Source organism: Pongo abelii, chromosome 11 (assembly GCF_028885655.2).
Source record: "Pongo abelii isolate AG06213 chromosome 11, NHGRI_mPonAbe1-v2.0_pri, whole genome shotgun sequence".
NCBI lineage: Eukaryota > Metazoa > Chordata > Mammalia > Primates > Hominidae > Pongo > Pongo abelii.
This window is the reverse complement of record NC_071996.2, coordinates 130583673-130610109: the sequence shown is the minus strand read 5'-3', so window position 1 is coordinate 130610109 and position 26437 is coordinate 130583673. Positions and strand designations below refer to the sequence as shown.

Here is a 26437-nt window from a genome sequence, read left to right as displayed (position 1 = left end):
ATGGATATGCTTTTTGATGTGCTGCTGGATTCCATTTGCCAGTATTTTATTGAGGGTTTTTGCATAGAGGTTCATCAGGGATATTAGCTTGAAAATTTTTGTTGTTGTGTCTCTGCCAGGTTTTGGTATCAGGATGATGCTGGCCTCATAAAATGAGTCAGGGAGGAGTTCTTATTTTTCTATTGTTTGGAATAGTTTCAGAAGAAATGGTACCAGCTCCTCTTTGTACCTCTGGTAAACTTCGGCTGTGAATCCATCTGGTCGTGGGCTTTTTTTGGTTGGTAGGCTATTAATTACTGCCTCAATTTCAGAACTTGTTACTGGTCTATTTGAATAACCAAATAAACCAGATTTGAATTCTTCCTGGTTTAGTCTTGGGGCATCCTCCCTTTTCTGAATCTCTGAAGTCCATTATATCACTCTTACACCTTTGCATACTCATCACTTACCTCCCACTCATAAGTGAGAACATATAGTTTTTGGTTTTCCACTCCTGTGTTACTTCACTTAGAATTATGGCCTCCAGCTCCATCTAAGTTGCTGCAAAAGCCATTGTTTTGTTCGTTTTAATGGCTGAGTAGTATTCCATGTTTTTTTATACCACATTTTCTTTATCCACTCAGTCAATAGGCACTTAGATTGGTGCCACATCTTTGCAATTGTAAATTGTGCTGCTATAAACATACATGTGCAAGTGTGTTTTTCATATAATGACGTCTCTTCCTTTGGGTAGATACCCAGTAGTGGGATTGCTGGGTCACATGGTGGATCTACTTTTATCTCTTTAGGGAATCTCCACACTTGTTTTCTACAGAGGTTGTAGTAATTTACATTTTCACCAGCATTGTATAAGTGTTCCCTTTTCTCCACATCCATGCCAATATCTATTGTTTTTTGTCTTTTAATAATGGCCATTTTTTGCAGGAGTAAGGTGATATCTCATTGCAGTTTTAATTGGCATTTCCCTAATGATTACTGATGTTGAGTATTTTTTCATATGTTCGTTGGCCATTTGTATATCTTCCTTTGAGAAATGTCTATTCATGTCCTTTTCCCACTTTTTAATGGGATTATTTGTTTTTTTCTTGGTGATTTGTCTGAGTTCTTTGTAGATTCCGGATACTGGCCCTTTGTCGGATGCATAGTTTGCAAATAGCTTCTCCCATTCTGTGGATTTCTGTTTACTCCACTTATTTATTTCTTTTGCTGTGCAGAGGCCTTTTAGTTTAATTGGGTCCCATTTATTTATTTAGTTTTTGTTGCATTTGCTTTTGGGGTCTTATTCATGAATTCTTTGCCTAGGCCAATATATATATGAGTTTTTCCAATGTTGTCTCATAGAATTTTGATAGTTTCAGGTCTTATATTTAAGTCTTTGAACCATCTTCAGTTGATTTTTGTATAAGGTGAGAGATAGGAATCCGATTTTATTCTTCTAATACATGTAGCTTGCCAGTTTTCCCAGCATCATTTATTAAATAGGGTGTCCATCCCCCAATTTTTTGTTTTTGTATGCTTTGTTAAAGATCAGTTAGCTGTACATATTTGGCTTTGTTTCTGGATTCTCTGTGCTGTTCCATTGATCTCTGTGCCGACTTTTACACCAGTACCATGCTGTTTTGGTAACTAAAGCCTTGTAGTATAATTTGAAGTTCAGTAATGTGATGTCTCCAGATTTGTTCTTTTTGCTTAGGATTGCTTTGTCTATTCAGGCTCTTTTTTGGTTCGATACAAAATTCAGGATTTTTTTTTCTAATTCTATGAAAAATGATGTTCATATTTTGATGGGAATTCCACTGAATCTGTAGATTACTTTTGGCAGTATGGTTGTTTTCACAATATCAATTATCCCAGTCCATAAACATTGGATGCATTTCCATTTGTGTCATCTATGATTTCTTTCAAGAGTGTTTTGTAGTTCTCCTTTTTGAGAACTTTCACCTCCTTGGTTAAGTGTATTTTTAGTTATTTTATTTTGGTTTTTACAGCTGTTGTAAAAGGAATTGAGTTCTTAATTTGATTCTCAACTTGATTGTTGTTGGTGTATAGCAATGCTACTGATTTATGTACAATGATTTTGTAACCTGAGACTTTACTGAATTTGCTTATCATATCTAAGAGTATTTTTGAAGAATCCTTAGGATTTTGTAGGTGTACGATCATATTACTGGCAAACAGTGATAGTCTGACTTCCTCTTTTCTAATTTTGATGCTGTTTATTTATTTCTCTTACCTAATTGCTCTGGCTAGTACTTCCAGAACTATGTTGAATAGGAGTGGTGAAAGTGGGCATCCTTGTCTTGTTCCTGTTCTCAGGGGGAAAGCTTTCAACTTTTCTGTTCAGTATGATGTTATCTATGGGTTTGTCATACATAGTTTTTATTATTTTGAGGTAGGTCCCATCTATGCCTCATTTGTTGAGAGTTTTTGTCACAAAGGAATGCTGGATTTTGTCGAATACTTTTTCTGCATCTATTGATCATATGGTTTTTGCTTTTAATTATGTTTATGTGATGGATTACATTTATTGACTTGCATATATTAAACCATCCCTGCATCCCTGGGATGAAACCCACTTGATCATGATGAATTCTCTTTTTGATATGCTGTTCAATTCATTCAGCTAGTATTTTGTTGAGGATTTTTACATCTATGTTCATCAAGGAAATTGGTCTGTAGTTTGTGTGTGTGTGTGTGTGTGTCTTTTCCTGTTTTGGTATCAGGATGATACTAGCTTAATAGAATGATTTAGGGAGGATGCCTTCTTTATCAGTCTTTTGGAATAGTTTCAGTAGGATTTGTACCAATTCTTTTCTTTGAATGTCTAAGTAGAATTTAGCTGTGAATCCATCTGATCCTGGGTTTGTTTTTTGGGGAATTTAAAAATTACTGATTCAATCTCACTGCTTGTTATTGGTTTGTTCGAGGTTTCTATTTCTTCCTGATATAATCTAGTAGGATTTTATGTTTCCAGGAATTTGTCCATTTCCTCTAGATTTCCTAGTTTGTGTACATAAAGGTATCCATAGTAGTCTTGAATGGTCTTTTGTATTTCTGTGGTGTTGGTTGTAATGACCCGTTTCAGTTCTAATTGAGCTTATTTGGATCTTCTCTCTTCTTTTCTTGTTTAATCTAGCTAATGGTCTATTGATTTTGTTTATTTTTTCAAGGAACCAGCTTTTTAACCAGCTTTTTGTTCATTAATTTTTCATTTTTTTTTGGGTTGCATTTCATTTGGTTCACTCTGATCTTTGTTATTTCTTTTCTTCTTCTAGCTTTAAGTTTAGTGTGCTTTTGTTTTTCTAGTTCCTTGAGGTGTGACTTTAGGTCGTCAATTTGTGCTTTTCCAGACTTTTTGATGTAGGCATTTAGCACTATAAACTTTCCTCTTAGCACTGCTTTTGCTGTATTCCAGAGGTTTTGATAACTTGTGTCAATATAATCATTCAATTCAAATAATTTTTAAATTTCCATCCTGATTTCATTGTTAACCCAGATATTATTCAGGAGCAGATTATTTAATTTCCATGTATTTGTATAATTTTGAGGGTTCCTTTGGGAGTTGATTTCTAATTTTATTCCACTGTGGTCTGAGAAGATACTTGATACAATTTCAATTGTAAAAAATTTGTTGAGACTTATTTTGTGGCCTATCATATGGTCTATCTTGGAGAACGTTCCATGCTTCTGAGAAGAATGTATATCCTGCAGATCTTGGGTAGAATGTTCTGTAAATGTCTGTTAAGTTAATTTGCTCTAGTGTGTCACTTACATCCATTGTTTCTCTGTTGACTTTCTGTCATGAAGATCTGTCTAGTGCTGTCAGTGGTGTATTGAAGTCTCCCACTATTATTGTTTTGCTGTCTATCTCATTTCTTAGGTCTAGTAAATTGTTTTTTGAATCTAAAAGCTCCAGTGTTTGGTGCATATAAATTTATGATTGTAGTATCTTCTTGTTGAATTGATCATTTTATCATTATATAGTGACCATCTTTGTCTTTTTGTTTTTACTGTTGTTATTTTGAAGTTTGTTTTTTTCTGATATAAGAATAGCTATCCCTGCTGCCTTTGGTTTCTATTTGCATGGAATACATTTTCCTACCCCTTTATCTTGAGTTTACATGAATATTTCTGTGTTAGGTGAGCCTCTTAAAGACAGCAGATATTTGGATTGTGATGTTTTTGTCCATTTTGCCATCCCGTATCTTTGAAGTGGAGCATTTACACTCAACATGAATATTGAGATGTGAGGTATTGTTCTCTTCATCATGTTAATTGTTACCCAGATGGTTGTTTTTCATTGTATTATTGTGTTATAGGCCTTGTGAGTTCTAAACTTTCAAGAGGTTCTATTTTGGTGCATATCAGGCTTTTGTTTCAAGGTTTAGAACTCCTTTTAGCATTTCTTGTAGTGCATGTTCTGTAGTGACAAATTTCCTCAGCACTTGCTTGTCTGAAAATGACTTTATTTCTCCTTCATTTATGAAATTTAGTTTTGTGGAATACGAAATTCTTGGCTGACAGTTGTTCTGTTTAAGGAGGTTGAAGATAGGACGCCAATCCCTTTTGGCTTGTAAGGTTTCTGCTGAGAAGTCTGCTATAAGTCTGATAGGTTTTCATTTATAAGTTACCTGATGCATTTGTCTCACTGCTCTTAGAATTCTTGCCTTCATTTTGACTTTAAATAGTCTGATAACTATATGGCTTGGTGAAGACCTTTTTGCAGTGAATTTTCCAGGAGTTCTTTAAGCTTCTTGGCTTTGGATATCCAGATCTGTAGCCAGGCCATGGAAGTTTTCCTCAATTACTCCCTCAAATTAGTTCTTTTTTATTCTCCCTCAGGAACACCAATTATTCTTAGGTTTGGCTGTTTTACTAATACCATATGTCTTAGAGACTTTGTTCATTTCTTTTTTTCTTATTTTTGTCTGATTGGGTTAATTCAGAAGCCTTGTCTTTGAGCTCTGAAATTCTTTCTTCTATTTGTTCTAGTCTATTGTTAAAACTTTCCACTGCATTTTGTAATTCCCTCATATGTCTTTCATTTTTCAAAGTTCTGATTAGTTTTTCTTGATGATGTCTATCTAGAGAATTTTTTTGTTCATATCCTGAATTGCTTTTTAAATTTATTTATGATGTTTTCATCCAGAAAGGTAATTTTGAATATTTTTGTGGCAGAATGTCACATGAAGTCATGGAAGCTAAAATGAGTCTCTTCTGGGCAAAATTATTATAGCTATGGCATAATAGCTAAATAAAATTTCATCCAGGCACTGTTCAAACCTTGTACCTTGTTAAACAAATAAAAGCATTACAACACAATCAATATTTAAAGTAAATCCTTAAGATGCTAAAATATCTTTGTTGTTTTATTTATCTGACATACCAAAATTGCTTTTCCTTCATTTCTCAGTATGAACTCATACAATCTGACTATATTAGAATTACATAAATGTATATATATTATATACACATACTCAAAATATAGAATTATTTTTATGGTCTTTTGAGATAATACTATATATTTTAATTTTTAAAAACTAGTATGTCATTTAAACTATCATTGTTCATGAAAAACCATTTGTTGGCATTCTAGTGAGAAAAAAGAAGGTATTTTACATATATTTTGCAGTTATGTGAATTTCAAACAATAAAATGACTTTCAGGATTATAGCTGAAAACTCTTAAGAAGGTGGCAAAAAAGGTTTAAGTTATTTTCTTTTGTAATATGTATATATATATATATCTTGAACTACATTGCTAATTGTGAAGTTTTAGAACAAAGTAATATCCTTAGTTCTTGTTTTGATAACGTAGAAAGGCAAGCAAGTATCTTGGTATTTGATAAGGTATAATAAATTCATGGTCTAGAACCCAACAAAATCTGATGTCATTTTTATTCATCTGATATATCTTAGATCTGAGAGCATATAAAGAAATGCATTATGAGATATTATTCCTATTATAAAAGAGAAGCATTCCATTTTAGGAGACAGGAACTGAGAGGCTCAAACTTTGGTGTTTTATTGGTGATATCTATCTCTCTAGAAAATTTTTCATTCAGACCCTGAACTGCTTATTAACTTTCTTTAAACATTTCTTTAACATGGGGGATGATGCTACTAGATTGCGAAGTCATTAGAAAAATGAGACAATATATTTGAAGCACCTAGCCCTCAGTAAATGGTAGCTATTCACATTTAGCCCGGCCTCTTCATTTGCACAATTTTCCCATGTTCATAGTAAGAGTCAGATTTTCTGAACTCAGCATTGGACACCTGCTGCTATTTCATGATTTATCGAAACTTCCCGTTGTATGGTGTTAGATATGCATGTAATAGATCTCCATTACATTATTATTATTATCTACTACCCATGTAGTTCATCTCCATTACATTTTTATCATCTACATTGCTTTTATAGATTATTGAAACTTATACTTTTTATAATCAATGTGTTTCTTTTCTTCATTATGTTTATAACTCTTCTGACAGTTGAAATTCAGATTTCAGGAAAAATCTAAAAATTCTGTATGAAAGCAGCTTAAGTGATCTAATGATACTTGGGAGTCTTCTTTTTCTTTGACTTCTACATATACTATACAGAAAAATATCTTGAGGAAGTTGTCATTGAGACAGACTCACATTGCACTGGGCTATCAGTTATGTGAATGCTGCTTTTCTTTTCTCATTCCAGGTGACACAATTTCTTGCAACGTAACCTACCCTGGGAGGCAAGGCCCTCCAGGTTTTGATGGACCTCCAGGTATTATCAATGAGAAGTTACTGTCTTGTATACCTCCCAGAGTAAAAAAAAAAACTAGCCAGACAGATAAACCAATAGTGAATCCTCAGACTAGTTAGGACATTTCCAAAGTTTTGAGGGACCGTGGATAGGGGAAAACAGCATTTGTAGTAATTTGTAGTTGGGCCTCTAGTCTGCTGGTTTGAGAACACTCCAGATGGGCTTTTCAAATCTTTGTGCAACAAAATTTACCTTGATTTGCTCACATAACAGTTAAAATGTCTGTCCCTTGAAAGTTTTTTTTTTTTTTTTTTTTTTTTTTTTGAGACAGAATCTCACTTTGTCTCCCAGACTGGAGTGTAGTGTTGTGATCTTGGCTCACTGCAACCTCCACCTCCCAGGTTCAAGCAATTCTCCTGCCTCAGTCTCCCAAGTAGCTGGGACTACAGGTGCCTGCCACCGTGCCCAGCTAATTTTTGTATTTTTAGTAGAGATGGGGTTTCACCATATTGGTTAGGCTGATCTTGAACTCCTGACCTTGTGATCCGCCCACCTCAGCCTCCCAAAGTGCTTCGATTACAGGTGTGAGCCACCGCACCCAGCCTGAAAGTTTTAAAACTGTATCTTCTTTCCTTTCCTGTGCCTCAAGAGTGAATAATGATCATTTGTTTATTGACTGTAAGTTTTACTTTGTTTTACTTTCCAAGACAACCAACATTTGATCAGAAACATTTGAAAAAAATGCCCAAATATCTGTCCCTGTTTGTACATTCATGCAACAGCTTCATTTGAATCAATCACTTATTTTTAGATGAATTAAATCCAAAATCCATCTAAGATATTTTGCCTAACTCTTCTTTGTTTCTTTAGAGTTCCCTACCCATTCATTACTAGTATGAATAATGACTGACTGTTACTCTCTCTACCATCAAATTTTATGACAATAATGTGTAAATAATCTCAAAATCTCAGTGGGCTACAACAAACACTTATTTTCTGTCTTATGGGTCTGCAGGTTGGTTGGGTTTAGCTGATCTAAGATGGTCTCTGTTGGCTTAGAGTGTAGCTCCAAGTTAGGTTTGGGGTTGCAACATGCATCTCATTGCAAGGCCATGCTTTTCTCATGTGATTGCAGAAATGCAAGAGGGCCGGCTCAGCTCACAGGCTCCCTCCACACCTCTGATTGGATCATGGGCATTCATTTCCTATTGCCCATAACAAGTCACATGACCAAGCCCTGGGTAAAAGGGCAGGGAATTACACTCCGCCCGCCACAAGGCAATGGCAAGAGCGCAGAAATATAATTCTGTATCAGCGGAGTGGAGAATTGCAGGTTGACGGATTGAACGTTCATTTTTACTTTTACTGGTCATGGGTGGATAAAAAAAAGTTTGATTACTTTCAGCAGCTGTAACTTCGAGAAAAGTGAATACTCACATTTTAATTTGACAGTTGTGCCTCTATTGAAGTTTATGATTTATAAGTTATTTTAGCTGAGATAACTCCTTGTGGAAAATCACAGAAGGTTTAAAATAGATTCTCTAGGCTGGGCGCGGTGGCTCATGCCTGTAATCTCAGCACTTTGGGAGGCCGAGGTGGGCGGATCACGAGGTCAGGAGATGAGACCATCCTGGCTAACACGGTGAAACCCCGTCTCTACTAAAAATATAAAAAATTAGCCGGGTGTGATGGCGGGCACCTGCAATCCCAGCTACTCGGGAGGCTGAGGCAGGAGAATGGCGTGAACCCAGGAGGCAGAGCTTGCAGTGAGCCGAGACTGCGCCACTGCACTCCAGCCTGGGTGACAGAGCAAGACTCCGTCTCAGAAAAAAAAAAAAAAAAAAAAAAAAAAAGAGAGATTCTCTATTACTTTTTGCAAGTGCTTTTTGCCTATACTTCATTTAAGGGCAAATTCAGTAAGATGCAGGGAAATAGATTTTGGTCTTTAATCTGATCCTTTCTTTTCAAGATAGACACTGGCCACCACCTCTTTACCCCTACAAGGGCAGACAATGGTTGCATAGTCGTGTTTCAGACCTAGCATGGGAAGATACCAAAAAAAATCATCTGAATGGTGGTGCAAGTTCCAAAGGCTTTCAGGAAGAATCCTTCACAGGATGGCTTCTAGAAAGTGCCTTAACAAAATCACTCCTACAAAACATTTATTTGGAGCATGTGACTTGCAATATATTTTTGTAAATCAGGATAGGCAACATCCTTACTTCCATAAAGTAGAAATATTTTAGAAAGACTTAACATAGACTTTTAAAAAATCATCTCATTTTGTTCACATTAGATTTTGTTTTATTGAGTCTGTGTTTTGTTGTTATTGTTTAGGTCCAAAGGGATTTCCAGGTCCCCAAGGTGCCCCCGGGCTGAGTGGTTCAGATGGACATAAAGGCAGACCTGGCACACCAGGAACATCGGAAATACCAGGTCCACCTGGTCAGTGAAGTTTTTTGTTTTTGTTTATTTCTGCTTTGGTAATATCTATCAGGAACTTTTTAACATTTCTACCGATGAATAATTTCATTGAGGAAATGGTCTAGGGATCCCTAGATAATAGGGAAATGGTGTTTCTCGATAGGCCCTTAGCTATATTGTGATAAGTTTCAGATTATAATTCTGCAAGTTGCCAAGGCTCCTTCCACCTTGCAGTGTAAGTTATGGGCTATTATTTGTCTATTATGTTGTTGAAACTACTCAGTCCAGCCAGAATGTTTGCCAGAGAAGGAAAGTAATTAGGGAAACATCATTGGCATATAGGAACACAAAGTTGCAGTTTCTCTCTCTACAAAAGGTGGCAAAACAACATTACCTGTTAAACTGCTCTTAATTTTAGTAAGTACCCCTGTATTTTTAAGAAAAGTGTTTTTATCAAAGTAAGTCTTATATGTATTGGTTCTATACTTGCACATGTTATCATTAAAAATATATTTTTTTCTTGTTAAATAGGTTTTCGTGGTGACATGGGAGATCCGGGTTTTGGAGGTGAAAAGGGGTCCTCCCCTGTTGGGCCCCCAGGCCCTCCCGGGTCACCAGGAGTGAATGGTCAGAAAGGAATCCCGGGAGACCCTGCATTTGGTCACCTGGGATCCCCAGGAAGGAGGGGTCTTTCAGGAGTGCCAGGGATAAAAGGACCCAGAGGTGATCCGGGATGTCCAGGGGCTGAAGGTATGAGGGCTTTGCTGTCCTTTTGGTGCACAGAGCTGGCTCAGTTTTGGAACAGGTCACTGAAGAATGTTTAGATTATTTTGCTTTAGGCATGTAGAATATAAACAGTTTACCCAGGTGTTTTCCCTCATTTGGGGTGCTGGTTACATTTCAAATAACCTGAATCTCCAGGCTTGCCTTTGCATTTTATTGGTTGTTTTCAAATGCAGGGCAGCTCACTGTGGTTCCTTCAACTCAATTTGATTCCGTAGCTAGTATGTTGGTGCCGCAAAGGCCAAGAGCAGGGACTGTGTAACCTGTCTGGGGCTGTTGCCAGGTGGAAGGTAGGCAGGCCTGATTGTAAGAGGAAGAGTAGCTTAGAGGCTGGAGCGGTGAGCTGGCATCTGGGAACACTCTGTGGGAGAGCCGGGTATGAGCTGAGCCTAGAGGACAAGCTGTCTTCGGACAGGAGACAAGGTAGAGGGAACTTCATTCCATTTGGGGTGGCAGGCAGGGCATCAAACGCAAGAGAGGAAGATGGACCGGACACTGATTCATATCCTTTTCTGAAATCAGTAAGGATCCTTCAGGATCCCCAGTGGAGTTTTTCAGGTTTTAATGTACTTAAAAATAACCAAGTTGGGGTGGGGCAGCTCATTAAAATTATTGTCTTCAGGACCCCAGTCTGAGGAATTCTGATTCATTATTTCTGGGATGGGGCCCCACATTCTGAACTTCAGTGGCCTTCTTGGGTGATGGTGATCAAGATGTGGACCACAGATCAGTTGTTTACAAAGAACATTCTGGTTCTTTCCTAAAAGTCAGTGGGCCAGTGTTTATTAGGCATCCACTAGAGTATATTAGCACAGGACACTGTTGATTAGGCATCCACTAGAGTATATTAGCACAGGACACGTGGAGGAGAGGAGGAGAATTAGCACCCTCAAGGAGCTTGCGTGGAACTTTGTAAATAAAAATATTCATATTCAAAGAAACAATTAATTGGAAATTAACAGGTGAAACATGATGTTAAGTCAATAAAAATAATGACCCAGTAATCCAACTATCTCACTTGTGAGAATATATCTCAGGGAAGTGTTCAATGGAAGAAGGTTATAGATATGAAAATGCCCTTGTAGTAGTATCCACAGCAAAGGAATAATTGGAAAGAACAAAGACACACACACACATACACACACACTCTATCTCTCAAAGGAATACCACCCAGCCATTAGCAATTTAAATCATATTTGTAAAGACTGCAACAAAATGGAAAACATTTGCAGATTAATATGCAATCTGAAGCGCTCCAACAACTGAATTTGCACTGTGATTACTATTTTTAAATGTAAACATATGAACCAACATGTAAAGAAAACATAGGAAAACGAAGTAGATTTTTGGGTTAGGGTGTGGAATTATGGGGGATGTTCTTTCCTGAAGATTATGAGACTGTCTTTCCAGTAAGTAGAAATTTGAGAATGCAAGTGATGAAATCTCTCATAGAATGCAAATTCATACAGTGCAAACTGGGTTTGTAAATATTGTAGAGATTTGGTGTAAAGCCTGATGCAAAGTTAGAGGTTAATTAAAATTAGGAAGAACGAAGTGGTTTCTTATTTGCATAGGCAACTGCAGTCCACATATCCTTATCAAGTAACTCACTTAGCAACGCGTTGTTTCTCTGTTCATAAGGAACTCATTACATCTATGATAAGAAAATCCATTCAAAGACTTAACCCATTTGAGCACTGATTCAAGATGAAAATGTTCACCTCCAGTATTGATATGCGTGAACAATTCATCGTGGGCCATCTGTATAGTTTTTTGTCATGAATGTCATGGATGCATTTTATCATTTCAGGGCCAGCTGGCATTCCTGGATTCCCAGGTCTCAAAGGTCCCAAAGGCAGAGAGGGACATGCTGGGTTTCCAGGTGTCCCAGGTCCACCTGGCCATTCCTGTGAAAGAGGTGCTCCAGGGATACCAGGGCAACCGGGACTCCCTGGGTATCCAGGTAGCCCAGGTAAGTGTCAAGAACTGTGAAGGGTCTGGGGCTTACCCTACTTACAATTAAATAAGCTCCCCTTTTACTCTTTTATGGATGCTGCCAGAAGCAAGAGTCCTGAGTCAGAGACAAAGGACTTCGTTACTCATGAGTTTGATGTTGGTTTGCATCACTTCCCCATGTCACCCAAGTCTCATGGGGCAACATAGGGGGCTAGTTGGCCACACACACAGTGGGTTGCATTATATGAGAGGAGCCCTGAGACAAGGAACCACTGCTTTATAGCAACAAGTGAGAAAGCCTGCTTTTCCTATTGAGGAAAGTGCTATATCATCTATCAAGGGTGCTTGCTGCAAACACGAGCTTGAGAAGTTTCTCAGGTAAAGAGCATCAGGATCTTGCATTCTTGGCATACCCAGGAAGACGTAGGAACACAAGAGACCCCTGGAGTGTCTCCTAATACAAGGTGCATGGAGGCTGCCTTAGTCCATTCGCACTGCTCTATCAAATACCTTAAACTAGGCAATTTAATTTCTTATGGCTCAGGAGGCTGGGAAGTCCAAGATCAAGCTGCCAGCAGATCTGGTGTGTCTTCCTTGTGTCCTCACAGGCGGATGGGGCAAACAGCTCTTTTGCACCTCTTTAATAAGGTCACCAATCTTATTCATGAGGGCTCTGCCTTTATGACTTAATCACCTCCCCAAGTCTTCACCTCTTAATACTATCACATTGGTGATTAACTTTCAACATATGAATTTTGGAGGGACACATTCAGAACATAGCAGGGGCTATTTTCAATATGATCTTCATTTCACTATTCACATTGTTTACTCTGTCATTTAAATCCCATTGCTTTTATCCAAATGCAGTAATATAAACACTTGAAAAATTAAAAACAGATTGACGCAAAACTTTCTGCTACAGCCATATTTCTAGCACCAGTAACGCTAGACGTTGGCTCTGACTTCTGCTTGAAGTTCACTCGGCTGTAGAGCTTCAGGAAAAACCTGGAAAGTTTTCTTCTATTGGTTTCCCTCCACCAAGAGGAAATACAAATACAATGTTTGTTTTTTCTTTTCGTTTTCTGTTAAAAATATTTTTATAATCTTCATTCATCCCTACTGGGAAACATTTACTCAAATGATCTGCCCTTCTATTTATGGCATCTAGAAAAATATATTCTTAGATTGATGGAAAGTTGCTACTGTTATTTTAGCCAACAAATATTGTTTTACTGTTTAATGCATGTTTAAGCTACTGTATGTTTTTCCTGCTGTGTGTGAAGCCAGTGTTCAGCCTTCACACACTGTGGTCACTGTGGTTTGTCTTAGGTGCTCCAGGTGGGAAAGGACAGCCGGGAGATGTGGGGCCTCCCGGGCCAGCTGGAATGAAAGGTCTCCCCGGACTCCCAGGACGGCCTGGGGCACATGGTCCCCCAGGCCTCCCAGGAATCCCAGGTCCTTTTGGGGATGATGGGCTACCTGGTCCTCCAGGTCCAAAGGGTAGGTAGTGCTTTTCCATGATGTCCTCCCATCTTAGAAACATGAAATCCACTGCCAAGTGAAGACTGGAAGATGACCACACGAAAAGAGTTGACTGTTAGTCTGGCTTTGTCCTTCCCTTAATGATGCCTCCCTTGCTCTTGTCCTCTGTATCGTTATTTCCAGTGGCAGAATGTTTCTGTGCTGGTCGATGGGAAAAGGGGTTTGAAGGTGTTGGGGCCACGGAATTCATGAGGACTGGGTAGCACGGTAAACCCCTAGGGTCGGGAAAGGTGCATTTTCATTATGGATGGGGTCCCCACTCTCATCCCTACCCCCAGTTAGGGGATTAGGACTCAGACACATCAGGGCCCACACTTCAGGTCTGTAGGTAGGAAACTGAGGCCAGGGCAGCAGAGCATGGATTTTTTTTTTTTTTTTTTTTAGGAGACAGAGGCTTGTTCTGTAGCCCAGGCTAGAGGGCAGTGGCAGGATCATAGCTCACTGCAGCCTTGAACTCCTGGGCTCAAGTGATCCTCCTACCTCAGCCTCCTGAGAGGCATGTGCCACCACGCCACGCCTGACTAATTTTTTTTTTTTTTTTTTTTTTTTTTTTAGGAGACAGGATCTCGCTATTTTAGCTAGGCTGGTCTTGAAATCCTGGCCTCAAGGATCCTCCATAGTGCTAGGATTACAGGTCTGAGTCACCATGCCCAACCGATCCCAGCTACTAAGTGCAGTGAGGTTGACAATTGTTTACTTTGAATACAAACTCAGTGTTAGGCAGGAGTTTGCATCTGCAGATGAACTACGAGGAACACAATATATAAGAATCATACTAGCCTGTAAAATGTTTTCCTAGGGCTGGGCACAGTGGCTCACACCTATAATCCCAGCACTTTGGGAGGCCAAGGTGGGTGGATCACTTGAGGCTAGGAGTTTGAGATCAGCCTGGCCAACATGGTGAAACTCCGTCTCTACTAAAAATACAAAAATTAGCCAAGTGCGGTGGCTCACGCCTGTAATCCCAGCTACTCGGGAGGCTGAGGGAGGAGAATCGCTTGAACTTAGGAGGCAGAGGTTGCAATGAGCCGAGATCGTGCCACTGCACTTCAGCCTGGGTGACGGAGTGAGACTCTGTTCCCCTCCCACCCCTGAAAAAATAAATAACAAATAAAATATTTTCCTAAAACTTTATGCTCTCATTTCACCAGGACCCCAGGGGCTGCCTGGTTTCCCAGGTTTTCCCGGAGAAAGAGGAAAGCCTGGTGCAGAGGGATGTCCTGGCACAAAGGGAGAACCTGGAGAGAAGGGCATGTCTGGCTTTCCCGGAGACCGGGGACTGAGAGGAGCCAAAGGTAAATAAAATACAGCCACGCAACATGCATTTGTTTCTGGTATTTGATCCAAACCTAGAAATGTGATCTCTGAAAAATAAAATAGGACTTGTCTGAAGCTTGGATTCCTCCTCCTTTTAGTTCTATGGTATTTGTTTTAGAATTTTAAACAAAATTCATTTTCTTTACCTCTTAATCTTTTTACATATAGGTGGCAAATGAATTGCTCTATTAATTGAAAAAGAATTAACAAGTGGTTCTTAATGCATTGATTTATAGCTTCTAGGTTTCAGAGAACTTTCTCACCTTTTGGGAAAGGGAGCTCTTGTTCTCCAACCTCTGTTTCAGTTAGAACAGAGGTTGGTAAGCTCTTCCTGTAAAAAGCCTGATAATAACAATTTCAGGTTTTGCAGGCCATCTGGTCTCTGTCACAACGACTCAAGTCTGCTTTTGTAGCATGAAAGCAGACATAGACAACACAGAAACAAACATAAAATACAATTTTCAGTAAGATGGTATTTATGGATACTAAGGTTTGAATTTCATATAATTTTCACACCATGAAATATTACCTTGTTTTTGAGTTTTACCCCTCAACCATTTCACAGTGTAAAAACCATTCGCATCTCATGTGCTGTACAGAAACTGGCAGCAGGAAGGATTTGGCCCATGGGCTGCAGTTTGCCAACTTCTGAACTACCATGAGTCCACTTTCATCTGGGCCACGAGTAGAGTTTCCCCAAGCTTCATTTGAAAAAACAGTTTTCTGGCCAGGTGCGGTGGCTCACGCCTGTAATCTCAGCACTTTGGGAGGCCGAGATGGGTGGATCACGAGGTCAGGAGATCAAGACCATCCTGGGTAACATAGTGAAACCCCGTCTCTACTAAAACTACAAAAAATTAGCCGGGTGTGGTGGCGGGCACCTGTAGTCCAAGCTACTCGGGACGCTGAGGCAGGATAATGGCGTGAACCCGTAGGAGGCGGAGCTTGCAGTGAGCAGAGATCGCGCCACTGCACTCCAGCCTGGGTGACAGAGCGAGACTCCATCTCCAAAAAAGAAAAAAATGTTTTCTTTACTATGAAAAATAAGTTTTGAGACCAATGGTTTAAATATTATGTCCCCATCCCTGTTAAATGTTTACTCCTACTCCTTAGTCCTGGGACACTAATGGGTGAAGGGTAGTATTTCCTTTCCAGTGTTGAGAAAAAATACTTGACAATTTTCAGACCCAAGGATTTTTGCCCTTAAGGCCTTTTGGGCAAGTAGCCTCATATTGAATTAAAATTACCTTTTCTTCTTAGTTGATTGATTCTACCACAATTTTTTGTTTTACTAGCTTGTAAATTATTTATGTGGAATCAAGGAATCAAAGAGTCACTCTTTGCTAGCTTAGATAAGTGATGTTTGCTGTGCTATTATGCTACTATACAATTATCCCACTAAAAATTAAAATTTGGACTAACGCCAGTGATGGGCTAGTAAACTAGTTCTTTGAAATAATAATAAAAAGCACCGTGGTTTATAGTGTTTGCTGAGTGTCATGGCATAAATACTCCTGCCACGGCTGATTTAAAGTTAGCAATGGTTTAACAACTGGCTTGCAGGGTTCTTGAATTGTGGTAACTGGCACTCGTCAAGCTGGTAGGAGCCCACGCCTGCACACTGCTACAGCTGGGCAGTGTTTGCAAAATCAGGCAGAAGTACAGTATGCCCTTCCTACCTTTCAGAAGTCAGTGTGAGGAGTGCCACACTGAGATAAGTGTCTGTTCTTTTAATATAGGGAAAGTAAGAGAGGATGGCTAGGAGGAGATATGGAACTGGAAATATAAGATGGGCAAATTCAAATTTTAAAGAACAAAGTGACATTTTTTGTAGACTGGAACTTTTCAAATCTGTCTTAACCTCAGTGAAGACCCCGACCAGTTTGGTTGAATTTGGCAAACATTCAGTGAGCACTCCTGGTACACCAGACTCTGTGGCTGGACAAGTGAGGTCAGGCATGTAAAAGATGACTGACCTTCCTTTAGGAAATCAGCCAACGATGGTGACATTTTGTGATCTACATAAATACAGCTTCGTAGGTTAAGTGGGAATTTGTGATTTCGGAGTGAAATGTGGTAATGGATAAATTATGTGTGCGATGTTCCTGTTCATTTTGTTCTTTTATAATTAATATCCATAGGAGCCATAGGACCTCCCGGAGATGAAGGAGAAATGGCTATCATTTCCCAAAAGGGAACACCTGGGGAACCTGGACCTCCTGGAGTTGATGGATTCCCAGGAGAAAGAGGTAAACACTTAGAGTTTTTAACCATATCAAATAAGTTGACGTCTTTACAGATCACATGTGTTAGGCAACTTTCCCCAATAACAGAGATTAGAAAAGACTTTTTTTTTTTTTCGAGATGGAGTTTTGCTCTTGTCGCCCAGGCTGGAGTGCAGTGGCACCATCTCGGCTCACTGCAACCTCTGCCTCCCAGGTTCAAGTGATTCTCCTGCCTCAGCCTCCCGAGTAGCTGGAATTACAGGCGCATGCCACCACGCCTGGCTAATTTTTGTATTTTTAGTGGAGATGGGAGTTTCACCATGTTGGCCAGGCTGGTCTCAAACTCCTGACCTCAGGTGATCCACCCACCTCAGCCTCCCAAAATGCTGGATTACAGGCGTGAACCACTGTGAGAAAAGGCCATTTTTTTTAGTTATAAATAAACACAAATAAACCTTGTGGTACATTTTTTGCTTCTCTGTCCTAAAATTTAGCTGAAGTTCCTGTGTATTCCTAGATTTGGATATTCTAAGCTAGGATCAACCTGAGCTATACATAAAATACTGGTTTCAGGTTTGGTAGTTGGTTTTAAAGTGAATAGCACAATGACTGTTCAAGTCATTATGACCAGTGCCTCTCAAACTTCAGAGCACATTAATCACCTGGAGAGCTTGTTAAAATGCAGATTCTGATTCAGCAGCTCTGGGGCAGCCAGGGATCCTGCCTTTCTAACAGACGCCCCAATGCCCATGCTAATGGTCCACAGAAACATTGCAGAAAGAGGATTTTTGACAACCCCATTTGTGTGCTCCTCCAAAGTCAGACTTAGTCTGCATGAGGTGCTCATCTTGGCTTCTCTCAGCTAGTTGTTAGAGGGCAAATATTTTAACTTTTCTGGGTAAGTGCTTCTTCATTTGTAAAATAAGCAGCTGAAGCAAATAATCCTGTGTGCTCCCTCCCACCTCTGATAGTCCTTAGATGTTCCCAGGCAGCTTCTTTCATCAGTGAGGTCACTGAAGCCAGAAATGATCAGGAAGCGGCTTGGGGCAGGAATCAGAATCCTCAATACCTTTGGCTTTATCTCCTAAAAGTAGGACCAGGTCCCTCAGCCTAACTATTACCTAGCTCAAAATTTCAGCAGAAACCTGTAAAACTTCCAACTTCATTAGGTGATAAAGGAACTCCCGGGATGCAAGGGAGAAGAGGAGAGCCGGGAAGATACGGACCACCTGGATTTCACAGAGGGCAACCTGGCGAGAAAGGTCAGCCAGGGCCTCCTGGACCCCCAGGCCCTCCAGGCTCAATGGGTCTAAGAGGGTTCATTGGTTTTCCAGGACTTCCAGGTGACCAGGTAAGGGGCTACTGCTTTGTGGGGGAAGAGACAATAAAACCTTTCTGTTCTTAGGATGTCTGTAAGGAGCTATAATTTGCCAGCGAATATACCATTGCCCTTTCACTGGCTTTTAGAATGTAAGGTGTAGCCCAGGGAGAAAATAGAGCCTTCTAGAAGGCCATGATGAAACTGACATTTCTGACCAGTGCTCCTGCCTGGTTCCCCTAACATAGAGGACCAAGTCACATAATTGCTATCTCCCAACCTGGTTTAAACCACCCATGAAGACTTGCCCCATGACCACTGGTTTACTGGAATGAAAGTCGTCCTGAAAAATCACCCAAATCCTGTCTTTAAAGTCTTCCAGTTTCAGATATCGCAGATTTTGCTTTCAATATATTTCGTCTTCACAACCATGAGTAAAATACCCTTTCAGAATCCAGGAGGTACAATATGTGTAGTTGCCAACATTATACTTCTGGAAAACACGTAACCCACTATCTATCTTTTGGAATGAAATGGATTTGCAAAGTCTTTCATATGCTATGACTTATAATACTATTTTATTTAGTATCAACTTATTTATTTGTAATTTAAAATTCAAATTAGTAACACAATTACTGTTTCACAACCAAGTGTAGAGAATGGGATGCTACCAGTTGTGACTGAGAACCCTAATTCTGGAGGAGCTATATCAACTTTGAAAAACTAGATACATGTAGTGGGAGGCTTGCAATGTGTTTCAATTTTCATTACCACTGCAAATTACAAAAACCAAATTAGTTACAGAAAATTATAACTGGATCATGTTGTGCATGTGCCATTTGTATTTGAAATCTGATTAAGGCCTTTTGTTTCATTAAACTCTCAGGGTGAGCCAGGTTCTCCAGGTCCCCCTGGATTTTCAGGAATTGATGGAGCAAGAGGACCTAAAGGTATGGTTTGGAGATACAGAAGCCATCTGTCAAATGCATAGTCCCGAGTGTTTATAACATTGTAAACAAGTGCCTTTTACATGATAAGCAAAGTGTATCAAAGAAACTGCAACACCCAAGGGGCTCTTCTTAGACAGTCAAACACTCAAGATCCAAATGTTCTACAGTTGTCACTCAGATCCAAGGGTATCAGATAGAAAACAGCATGCCTGCAGGCTCTTCGTGTCTTCCTCCTCCGTGAGAGTCCCAGCAGCAGTCCATGGAGTGACTGCAGCCCCTCAAGTAACAGCTCAGTTGCAAGGACAACAGATCCATGTCAGTGGGCAGTGCCCACCTTGGCTTAGAAACCCTATGTCCCACAGGAGCCAGTATCTTTTCTAAGGACTCCATAAGTACAGCTTTTAGAGTCCCAGTTAGGACATAGAGGCTAAAGCCATGACTTTCCAGCAGGTGCTAAGAGTTCACTTAAGAAGTCCCAAGATAGGTGTAATTTACAATTGGGTTATTTTTTTTTATTTTTATTTTTTTTAATATAAGTCAAGGTCAGCAAAATATTTTTTTCCTAAAGGGCCAGATCATAACAATTTTCAGCTTGTTGGGCCAAATGGTCTCAGTCATAACTATTCAACTGTGTTGTTATAGTGTGAAAGCAGCCATAGACTATATGTAAACAAAGGAGTGTGGCTGTTTTCCAATAGAAGTTTATTTACAAAATTGGCGCAGGCTAGATTTGGCCACATGGGCCTTAGTTTACCTTGTGTCACAAACAGCGCTGTATTGTAACACACCTAACATTCTAGTAAAAGAGAGGCTTCATTAACCCTTTATTCAGACAAACAAGTAAACAAACAAAGAGCAGGATATCTTAGTTGCAATGTTTGCATAAAACCTTTAATAGTTTTACTATCTTGGTATACCATTGGGTTAATATTTTTCTTTAAATGTACTTTAAAATGATTTACCTTTTTAACCTTAGCCTTAGCCTAACTAGCTGTAAATTCACAGGTTAACATGCAGTTATCCTTTATTTTGATATAAGTTAAAAGAAATTTAAAATATAAAATACTAATTAATGAACCACCTGCAATCCTCTGTCTTACTACTTTGAGAGACACTCTATAAATAATATGCTAAATGCTGTAAGAAACATGACCTGTGTGGGCTTATTTCTTCATTAAGAATAATATAGATCCCTTCTTGGGAAATGGTTACAAATGGAAAACGTTTTATATTTGATTTTGATATTTTATAACTTCAGGGTTCAGAAGTCACTCCTTTTCTGCTTACCTATACATTTATTATAGTCTCTTTACCATTCTTTCACAGTAAAAACCTACCTCTTCTCACTTCCTTCATGCTTGTATTGGGCCATGCTTACAAGGAATTGAAATGCACTCAAGATACCTGGAGTCAAAGATGTCTCATGGATCCCACAGATAGGAGACATAGTTCTGCCAAAGCTAAAGGGACACTAGCCCTTAGGCAATCCATGGTTTCTCACTTTTTCCCATGGTCTATTTTTTTACTTACCTGTCTACCAACTGGCTTCATCTCCCTCTACACAGTATCTTTTCTAGATATTTCTGGATATGTTGGGTTGTACTCCAATATGTTCTACATCAGGACAACTCATGATAATGCTTTTGGTTTCTGCTCCAGTAGCCAAGGACTTCAAATTCTCACTTTCTTATTCCATCTTCTCAAGGAAAGACTTGTTTGACCTGGAATGGGCCAGAATCCCACTCCTCAAGCAATTGGCCATTATTATGAGTAAAATCAGATAGGAGAAAGACTTCCACAAGGTGCTGGTGGAACTCCTTTAGAAAGGGGTGTAAATGGGCAATTACTATAAGATACATCTAACTTACCTCTCTAATTCTCTTGAAACCCCATCTATTTTCTTGCCTTTCCTCCCACTCCATTTTGAGTCCTCCACTTCAAACTGGCTCCCAACCATAATGTAGGTCCTTGTGCCTGGAAGCATTATGGAGTGTCCAGTAGCTTTGTGGGACTGTGGGAGTCATGGCCTACAGTGGCTTTTGAATGTGCCATCTCTTGTCATCAATGCAGTACGCCTTTGTGATTTTCTTTTTGCAAGGACACTGAGTTGAGCTGCCTTATAAAAGAGCTTGAAATATGATTGCAGCAGCCAAAACAGTTACAATTTTTGCTTTTGGTTTCTCAAACATAAGGATATAGTCACTCAGTGCCAAATAATTTCTTAAATAGAAACCTGAATTTGAAAACTTCTTCAGGACTTAAAAACTCAAACTTATCAATACCTGGAGATCCTTATGATTGTGATGTATTCTAAAACTGTGTGTGTGTGTGTGTGTGTGTGTGTGTGTTATGTAAATTGCATCTTGCATCTATATTTCTACTTGTTTAGAATAAAAGTATTTAAAAATACTCTCCTAAAATATCTGAAGATAAGCTATACAGACAAATACCATAAACGTTATTGTCACCTGTATGAGACCAAATTAAATTGTCTAAAATAATGTCACATGCATTTTATCCCTTTCAGGAAACAAAGGTGACCCTGCCAGTCACTTTGGTCCACCTGGTCGAAAGGGTGAGCCAGGTAGCCCTGGATGTCCAGGTATAGCTGCATATTTTTCTTACTAAAACAAAAAAAATAGTTTAGTTTGAAAAGCAGAACAATTACTTCTAGCTGGCAATGATCATATCGATATTTTCTTCCCCCTTTATGCATTAAGGTATAGATAAAACGGGTTATATATAAACACTTCCATAGCATTTCTTGCCTGGCCTAGAAGAGCACCAGGGTTATATACTAGGGATTCACAATCATTTTTCCATCATGGCTCACGTGACCGATGATGTTGACACAATAATAAACTCCCCAGGCATGCCCACATTTTGGCAAACTCAAAAATGAATATTGCAAACAATTAAAATCTGGACCATTTTGCACCGTCTATCATTTAAAATGATGCAGTCGCAATAATCACTCACAATGACTACAGCTGCAGGTTGTCATTCCAGCTCATTCTTTCTACTGAGAAAAGCACATGCCAGTGTAAGTGGTGCGCCATTGTTGAGCTATCATTGAATCTATTTTAATTTACTAAAAATCAAACCAAATCAAGCAAACATAAACCTCATCACCAACAAGAAATCTAAGTCATTTTAAACAGTATTTTGCTTCTCAATAATAATTAACATGGAATCCTTCAGAATGGATTGTGATGCACCATTGAGTTCTTGTGACAGTTGAGGCCACAACTGGCTATATTAGATGACCCACAGCAGAAGGGGGGTGCCAGTGTTATGCACAACTCCATGCTTTACAGGGAAAGGGAAACTATTTGAGTTCAAGCCAACAGAACAGGACACCTAAAGGGGAAAGTAGCCTTAGGACAGATGCTCTATTGATTTGTACTCATATATATTTATGTTTCAGAAAATGTTGGAGATATTAATTGGTACTCCCTTTCTGGACCCTATAGAAATGCATCAATATTTAAAATATGCATATCGCTTGACTTAGGAATTCTCCTAGGAATTTATCTGGAGTCAATAATCAGAGAAGTATACAAAGATGCATGCCCAGGAATATGCATTGTTTGACTAGAATAAATGTCCATCCACAGATGCCTGGTTAAATAAATTATACCCCAGGGCATTCAGCCAATAGTGGTCAGGTTAGAAACCAGGTTTGTGTTTAGATGGGTACCTTTTAAGTTAAAACACCTCATATTAATAATTTTGTGCATTACCTTAAAATTCCCTCTGGCAATAGCTGTGTTTCATTTCATATAACAGAAAGAATATTAGATTTTTCTGAGCAGAACTATATGAGAAATTTTATTTTCTTTGTTTTTATACTGTAGGATTACTAAAATGGAAGTCTAACAAAAACAAGTTAATACAGTGGCACAAACTACCTTTCCCACCTTCTTCCCACTCTTTCCTATGGGTCTTTCACCTCTGACATGAACAAATATATTTAGATAGCGTATATATATGTATATATGTATTTTTTTTTTCAGATGGAGTCTTGCTGTTTCACTCAGGCTGGAGTGGAGTGGCATGATCTTGGCTCACTGCAACCTCCACCTTCCGGGTTCAAGCAATTCTCCAATCTTAGCCTCCCAAGTAGCTGGGACTACAGGTGTGCACCACCACACCAGCTGATTTTTGTATTTTTGGTAGAGACAGAGTTTCGTCACGTTGGCCAGGCTGGTCTCAAACTCCTGGCCTCAAGTGATCTGCCTGCCTTGGCTTCCCAAAGTGCTTGGATTACAGGTGTGAGGCACTGTGCCCAGCCTAGATAGTATAATATTTTAACTGAACGGTATAACTGAAGTATACATTTGATGGGGAAAATAGTTTTGAGGTCAGCATTATGGGAGTTCATTACAGATATCAAAGTGAGAATCCTCAGAAGGGAAAAATCAGTGGCTCAAAGTCAACCTCCATTATTACTTCACTTGTGGTCTTGGGTAAGCTGAGAGTATCTTCTCTGAGCGTAGTTTCCTCACCTGTAAACTGGCCCTGTGCATGCTGCAGGATTGTCCTGAGGATCAAATGAAAGAAACTGAAACTGAAAATAACTATACAAATATAAAGTGCAATGATCATCATTGTCATCATCATCATCATCAGTCAGCAAAACATGAAGACATTTTCCCATACTTACTGGTATTTTTATGTAAACCCCAAAGATAGGAAGATTTTATAAGCTCAGGGTAGTCCAAAATGGGGGCCTGTGATGTTACCTAGTATTTTAAGTTAAAAATCGTAAACCTGAGTGATTTTACACTTAGGCTGACTTTTTCAGAAAGTTTGCCTTGGCCGAATTTGCCTGTTCTCCTATGGTTGCCACCATTTAAATTGGCCCCTTTCCCATATGCCATGGCCTCAGCTTAGAAATTTTAAATTATATTATATGTTATTCACCAGCACAGAGTTTACTTAATACACTATTTCCATTGACTGGAGAAAGCTGCATTGAACTTGAATGAGCATCATGAGAAGGCATGGATCTGCAGCTGGTCTTGGGATTATATGTGATTATCCTGGGTTCAGTTCTACCTACTCTGCACTCTATTCAGAGAGAAAATATAGTGCAAATTAACTCAGAAGTTCTGTTCTTAACACAACCCCACAAAATTTGGGAGACAAGATTTTTTTAATATTTCAGTGTTTTCGTTTGTAGATGAGAATAATGCTACTTTACTGTAGGAATGTTTTCAGGATAAATAAGATAATACATAGTGAGACTAATAGATGTTAAATTCAATCAGGGAACAGGTACAGACTAACAAAAGCTTGTTTCCTGTGTGCTATAATAAATGATGACTGTAGCCCCCCCCAGCATGGTTTGTAAATACAGAGACATATATTTTATGTGCAGATTCAACCATTGATTTTCAGCACACACTATTGGTTTATCCCATAAACATGCATTAAACTCATACATTGTAAATAAACACATGGGGAAACAGTCATCCTCTTTAGTAATCAAAGAAATGTAATTTCAAGTGTCTGAAATATCATTTTATCTTTAATAAATTAGCAAGAAAAGAGGCCAACAAACTAAAATGTCCTCAGTAAGAACACGGCATGCTCTTGGAGCTGTGTGGGTGGGTTCCAGATGGTGGTGTGAGTCAGTGCAGCACTTACTCCAAACTACTGGCAACCTGTATCAAGAAACAAATGTTGAATGGTCTGTTCTAGAAAACTAGAGAAGAACTGAATTGTGCTCTGCAGCAAGTCACTGTCATAAGAAAAGGACAGTTTTAAATTTTTAGAAATTGAAGAGACCTGTCCATTAGATGTCATGGGTGATTCTGGGGTGGAACGTGGTGTGGACAAACCGACTGTGAAGGCCGTTAAGGGGAGAATTGGGGGGATTCAAGTATAGGATGAATGTTTGATGGTATTAGGAATTTGCTATTAATTTTCTTGGCTGTGAAAATGTTATTTTGGCAATGTAGAAAAACATTCTTATTTTTCAGACTTCTTACCTCCTGAAGTATTTAGGGATGGAGTTACACTACGGTGTGATGTACTTTAAAATACTTCAGCATTTAAAATGCATTTGAAAATACCAAAATATCATGCTATTTATCCAGAAATTCTACTCCTAGGAACTTTTCCTAAGGAAATAATTTAATAGGAGAAAAAAATGGACAAGAGATGTATAAAGAGCATTATGGATAACAGCAGAGTGAGAGATAACTTAAATGGCCAATAGTAAAAGAAAATTGAATTAGTTAATTTAATTAAGATTGACTCAAAAAGCTGTTGGCCATTTACTGAAAAATGATAATTAGGAAAACCAATATAAACTTGGAAAATTACTTATGATACAACACTAATTTTAAAAATCAGAATATAAAATTGTGGGTTTATCTGTACTTGTATGTACATATGGAGAATTGTGTTAAACTGGTGGGATTATGGGCATTTTGTTATCAATTTTTCCTTAATGTTATTTTCCTTTCCAATAGAAACTATTTAAAACCAAAAAAGTAAGGATAGAAAAGAATAGGGTGGGCTGAACTTGGTGATTTTACAGATTCACTGTCTCAAACAGCAACTCAGATGTTTGATCTTTCCTTCTTTAGGGCATTTTGGAGCATCCGGAGAGCAGGGCTTGCCTGGCATTCAAGGGCCCAGAGGATCACCCGGAAGGCCAGGGCCACCTGGCTCCTCTGGACCACCAGGGTGCCCAGGTACCTTGAAAGGAAATCTGGAGACTTCCTGAGCACTCTTCTGTCTCAGAGTGTTTCAGAAACAACCAGTCTTTAATTAGACCTAAATTCAGATATGGCTCTGCCATTTCCCAGACCTGTGACTTTGGATAGGTCACTTAAGCTCACCTATGCCTCACCTATAAGCTAGTGGGTTTCACTGAGTGACTTGGAGTAGATTAAGACAGCACCTGTAAAGTGCCTAGCATGGCACCAGACACAAAGGAATGGTCAGATAGGTAGCAACTCCTTTCTTTTTAGTTTTTATTCTTTTAGAGACAGAGGGCCTCACTCTATTAACAAGGCTGGAGTATGGTGGCACAATCATAGCTCACTGTAGCCTCAAACTCCTGGCCTCAGGGAGGCTGTCTCAGCCTCCCAAAGTGCCGGGATTACAGGCATGAGCCACTGTGCCTGGCCCAGATAGCAGCTCCTTTCTAGCCCTTTGCATTT

General features: G+C 39.1%; 1 protein-coding gene across 2 annotated transcripts in view; it reads left to right on the top strand.

The window, feature by feature from the left end:
- COL4A4 (collagen type IV alpha 4 chain) overlaps window positions 1-26437 on the top strand; it is a 155593-nt gene that overhangs the window by 89460 nt on the left and 39696 nt on the right. For both annotated transcript variants that reach the window (XM_054549909.2, XM_063713074.1), the window contains exons 26-36: window positions 6697-6765; window positions 9082-9189; window positions 9700-9918; window positions 11762-11923; window positions 13237-13407; window positions 14601-14744; window positions 16908-17015; window positions 18161-18342; window positions 19196-19259; window positions 21787-21861; window positions 25859-25966. In XM_054549909.2, coding sequence (XP_054405884.1) covers window positions 6697-6765; window positions 9082-9189; window positions 9700-9918; window positions 11762-11923; window positions 13237-13407; window positions 14601-14744; window positions 16908-17015; window positions 18161-18342; window positions 19196-19259; window positions 21787-21861; window positions 25859-25966 — 1410 coding nt within the window. The remainder of the gene's footprint in view (window positions 1-6696; window positions 6766-9081; window positions 9190-9699; window positions 9919-11761; window positions 11924-13236; window positions 13408-14600; window positions 14745-16907; window positions 17016-18160; window positions 18343-19195; window positions 19260-21786; window positions 21862-25858; window positions 25967-26437) is intronic.